Source organism: Opisthorchis viverrini (genome assembly GCF_000715545.1).
Source record: "Opisthorchis viverrini unplaced genomic scaffold opera_v5_164, whole genome shotgun sequence".
Taxonomy (NCBI): domain Eukaryota; kingdom Metazoa; phylum Platyhelminthes; class Trematoda; order Opisthorchiida; family Opisthorchiidae; genus Opisthorchis; species Opisthorchis viverrini.
Genome location: NW_008751819.1, coordinates 759,834 through 764,987, shown reverse-complemented (window position 1 = coordinate 764,987; position 5,154 = coordinate 759,834). Strand labels below are relative to the sequence as shown.

The following is a 5,154-nucleotide window of genomic DNA, read 5'->3' as shown; positions in this document are numbered from 1 at the left end:
TGAACTGAACTAAACTAAACTGATTGTTTTTCTATTAGGTCATCTACGTTGTTGGAGGACTGGGAAGATTAGAGCTCACGTCTCGTGGTCTTGCGGTGATTGGCTGACTGAATGTTCCATAACCCAGTCCGGTCTGCCGACTGTATTTGAATGATCTGGAATTTCAATACTTATGTTGTTCGTGTCCGTCAGTCAAAATATCCCAAAAGATTATTTTCAAAGTCTCTTCCAATCAGGTTGTGCAAGCGCAAAAATAATTTTGATATGAAGAAATGTGAATTAAATGGACTGCAGTAAAACAAAGCCGTTGGTTCCAGACAGTAACTTTATTCCTGTCAGAAACTGTAGGATTGTGAACTTACCATAAAACAAATGGACGCTTTCGGACATTGATTCAAACACTTTGGAGATTTGTCCAAGACTTTGAGTAATCCGATCCAAATCAAGATGATTCTGCGCATCGATTGCCGTCAAAATAGCCTAAATATATGGAAACCAGTGAGAGTTGCGATACATGTCAGTTGAAATGGTTTACAACCACAGATTGTGCGAACAGTTATTAAAATATAATATCTCTACTCCGAGAAACATTGAATGCAAGAAATCAAGAGGCATCTAAAAGTTGCTGTTTACCAGAAGGTGTCCACAACATCGGCTCTCTAATAATTCACTCTAAAGTTAAATAATTCCTGATCACGTGTGTGTTATCACTGATGACCTCTAAAAAAAACAAGAACTCTACAATGGGTACTAATCAATAAATCCGGTAATGCAGACACGATTATATGACTGAGAGGGCACAAAGCGAAAGAGTTGGCACATTTATTAGGTGGGAGCGGTACGCCTCCCATACACACACACCGAATGTGGGCGAGATGACAAAGCTCACGTGGCTATTTGAACTAGGCACGTGATCTCATGGTCGAAAAGTGGTTAGCGTGTGGCTGAAGGTCAATTAACGGTTTAAATTCCGATCAAAAACAAGAAATGAGGGAGACATAAAAGAGAAAAACATGACCAGATACTTCGTTGTTAATAGGAGAACCGGCTCCAAACGTAACTGGACTACACAGCTTCCAATGGTTATTTTTCACATGTCCTTGACAGATGAGTTCTATTAAGCATCACTTTTGGCCCGTCTAGAACTTTCCACGTGAGCTTTATAAACAGCCAGGCTGTACGCTTCTATGCGTCGGTGTTCAACAGATCAGCTGATTCGCACTTTCATTGGCTTTCTGGTCTGGCTAAGGGCACCAGGCTATCAAGCGGCTATCCAAACTCGAGTTCACGGTATTAAGAATGCATTAAGAAAAACGTGGTCCACAACAGGTGTACACAAAAAGCAGTTTCGGGCTTAACACTTCGACTTTTAAGAGTTCAGAAATTGGGGGCAACTAAATAGTGGTTTTCGTGTCCGACGGAGTGACGTCTGCATTACGGTCTGATCAAAACCCCAGGTCAAATTCATCGGACGTTCTGATTGCAGACGATCAAAGTTCAGTGTTGTCTTGGCCTACATATTGTCGTTCAAGGAAAGTCACTTCTGTTGCCGTCTCAAACCAGTCAAGCAGATGCAATGCGGTGAAAACTGACGAAGTGTTCAGCGGAGACACTTTTATTACAGCCCCCTTCTTTGACAAAAAGCGAATTTCTGAATTTTCTAGAGCTTATCGGTATCCGTCACTCCAGAGAAAATCTGGGAGCTCCAACGTGTTCACAAGCCCCCTTTGTTCCACAGTCTTCCCTTGTGCTCCAAGCGGAACGATGTTTCTTGATAGGTTCCGTAGCCTGAAACCCAGTGGTTTAATTGTGCCTGAAATCGATAATCCACTGCGTACCGCGTCACAACCTATCCGACAACATCCGTTTCACTACCTTGTATTTCATAAGCTTCAATTTGTCGACATCATAGGATAGATTACTGTCAACCATAGAATGTTGCTCCGGCTTGATGGGATCTCATTACTTGCAAAGGAGCTGTAAACTGCCGATATCTCTTATCAGTCTATCTCAGTTACAGTTTTGGGGTTTTTCGGGACAGGTATTTTGTTCATAGTCAAACCGCTCTCGTTTGAACGGTCGTCCTCCTGTTCTGGCGTAATTATTTCGGTGAGTCCACACCAAACGGAACCACTGGACTCGAGTTTCGCTCTTATTAGAACTCATCAGCAGTGCATATCCAGCGGCCGAGCTGGGATTTGAACCCCGGACATCTGACATGCGAGGCGATCGTGTAACCACTACTCCACCAACGCACGTGCACGTTGGACTGAATTTTCACGTCTGAACAGATGAACGGGTTCACACTTGAGCGATGTGATCGGTGTGCCCGACTCAGTTAGTATGTCTCAGTTAGTATGTGCGCAACAGGACAGCCACGAAAGTAAGGGTAACAGTTATAAGGAAACGATTTTTCCTGGCGCTCCCTTTCAATTTGTCAAACAGAATCATTCCTGTGACATTTCAACCATGATATCAAATCGTCCTTCGAGAAGGACCTTTGACGTTTTCTGTCGGCTTTCGGCTTTTCAATCGGCTCAGCAAACGTCGACTAAGGACCATAGTTGGGATGAACCGTCTGGTGTTTTCTCCATTTCGAGAGTCCCAGTGATTTTACCGAATCTCTCAGGAGGGATATGCAGAGATCAGATACGATATACTTCTGGAATATACTGTGAGGGAAGGATACCTGAAATGTTTCACACCTTCAAAAGAAACAATTTTGGTTGTTCAGTCACGTGACTTGACTGAGCTGATTGGTTCTCCTTCCGGCCAAGGATACTCCACAACTTAAGGGTTCAGAATTTTTCGAGACATATTCGATTAGTCCCCAACATACCACACCGTATTCAATTAGCATCTATTATCTTGCTGATGAATAGGAAGAGCCTGAAGTGGGTGTCAGAGTATTTCCTTCAATAAATTTTGCGTTCCAACATTCGATGTTTTACGCTGTAGTAGTTGCCTTGAGACAGAAACGCTAAACATGGACCTTACCTCGAATCCAACTTTGAAGAGGCGCTAATAACGTGATAACAGGGGTCAGTTTAGTAATATATAATTGATTGCTCATCACAAGCGAGAGATTCAACTGGGTTCCAAGTGAGTCTATCGAAAAACCAAATTAGTTTGCAAATGAGTGTATATTCGCTGACTGCTCAGCTGTTTACTGGATGTTTGTATTGCCTGTGGCGACCCCGGTCTGTCGAGCGTCTAGTCTAAAGGGACATAGTGAGAAGTGGTGCACGTACTGGCAAACACGGTGCAAAAGCGATTTCAATACGACCACCCAGTTCAATGAACGGCTTCCAACCAGCGTGATGCGTAGGCGCATGAATCAGTCTCGGTGATCTGAACAGTTGATGAACATGAAAAATGGAAAAGATTTAACTCAGGTATATGCGTATTACAATATATTTATATAATATGATAATATAATAATCTAATATTACGATATACTATAATACATAATAACATAATATTCAAATACATTTCTGGAATATACCGTGAGGGAAGGATCCCTGCAAGGTTTCACACCTTCATAAAAACAATTCTGCTAGTTCAATCACGTGACTTGACTCAGCTGATTGGTTCTCCTTCCGTCCAACCTCGCAGCTTGGTCACTTGGCCTGACGAAGCTTTTGTGTCCAAAGCGAAAAGTTGCCCAGCAATAAATCTACCGATTGTCACCAAAATTTTACGAAAACCAATTCTGTTTGTTGGTCAAATTCGTATCACTGTCATTACTTGAATAAAATGTCGTCTAACCAAGCTGAATTCTGCTCGAGCCTATTACGGAAACCCAGATAAACAATGTGCTAGATGAAAGATCGGACAAATGTTGGGGACCTAGATCAGCGACCTTCTGGTTACCTGAGTGGACAACAACTCAGATTGCACATGCGCTCCCATATTCTGCAGGGTTAGGTTAGAGTACCTTCCAATTAAGTGATATCCAGTGTTTTTCATCCCATTTCCACCTTCCAAAAATATAACTCTTAGAACGCGTTTCATAAAAAACAATCCCACTCAGAAGTTCCGTTTCAGTGCAAGACTTCTACCAAAACTTGTTTCTAACATTTTGTGTGCATACGTTGAGTTCCTTAACCCAGTACATGTCTGGAGACCAGCGTTTGAATGACAGCCATCATCTGGTGTCTTTTCCCAGTGTTATAGTCTGGTTGATCAGCTGTTTACTGGATGTTTGTATTGCCTGTGGCGACCCCGGTCTGTCGAGCGTCTAGTCTAAAGGGACATAGTGAGAAGTGGTGCACGTACTGGCAAACACGGTGCAAAAGCGATTTCAATACGACCACCCAGTTCAATGAACGGCTTCCAACCAGCGTGATGCGTAGGCGCATGAATCAGTCTCGGTGATCTGAACAGTTGATGAACATGAAAAATGGAAAAGATTTAACTCAGGTATATGCGTATTACAATATATATATATAATAGTCTCGGTGTTCTGGACAGTAGGTGTACATGAAAAATGGAAAAGAAAGAAACTCAAGTATTTGTGTATTACAATATATTTATATAATGCAGTAATATCATACTATAATGTTGTGATATACTATAGTACATAATAATATAATATTACAATATATTACGATATTTAACATATCTGAATGAGTATGGTGTTAATGGACAGGGAATCGAGTGAGATGACATTGGCTACCCATCAAAGAACCATTAGTTCAGGTCGCCAATAGGATGACTTGAGCTAGTCAGCTCGGGGGGTGTTGTAGCTGTGTGTTCAGCACACGATGCATGTGTGGGGGGAGTTGAGTTGGACCATGGTAAGTACAACACACGAACAAAGCGTTTTTGCCGACAAAGCATCGGATCGCGATGTCGTATGGCTTGTGCTTACAAAAATCCATTTTTACTCACGGAGATAAAAATTCGATGTTTCCCAATACTGATTCGTGGCGGTACCAGTTAACAGAACTCTGTTCTTCCAGCGAGAAAGAGGCTGATACAGTCGTCAGACATTTAACTCGTGTGAGTAATACTCGAGCCTCATGAAACTGACCGAATCGATAAAACAACTGACACGTTTGCCTATACTGTGGATATCAGCCAATCAGAAGACATATAAATTAGAAAGCAAACATGATGGCTTACCGTAAGTAATAATAATCCGTCAAGGTC

At 42.0% G+C, this 5,154-nt stretch overlaps 1 protein-coding gene across 1 annotated transcript in view; it reads right to left on the bottom strand.

Moving 5' to 3' along the window:
* The window catches only part of T265_07233 (hypothetical protein), a gene marked incomplete at both ends in the record, with an annotated part of 15,132 nt that extends 12,912 nt beyond the window's left edge, over positions 1-2,220 (bottom strand). Inside the window, 2 exons of the mRNA XM_009172698.1 lie at positions 363-480; positions 2,122-2,220. Of these exons, the coding sequence (XP_009170962.1) occupies positions 363-480; positions 2,122-2,220 (217 nt within the window). The remainder of the gene's footprint in view (positions 1-362; positions 481-2,121) is intronic.
* Positions 2,221-5,154: the final 2,934 nt, after the last annotated feature.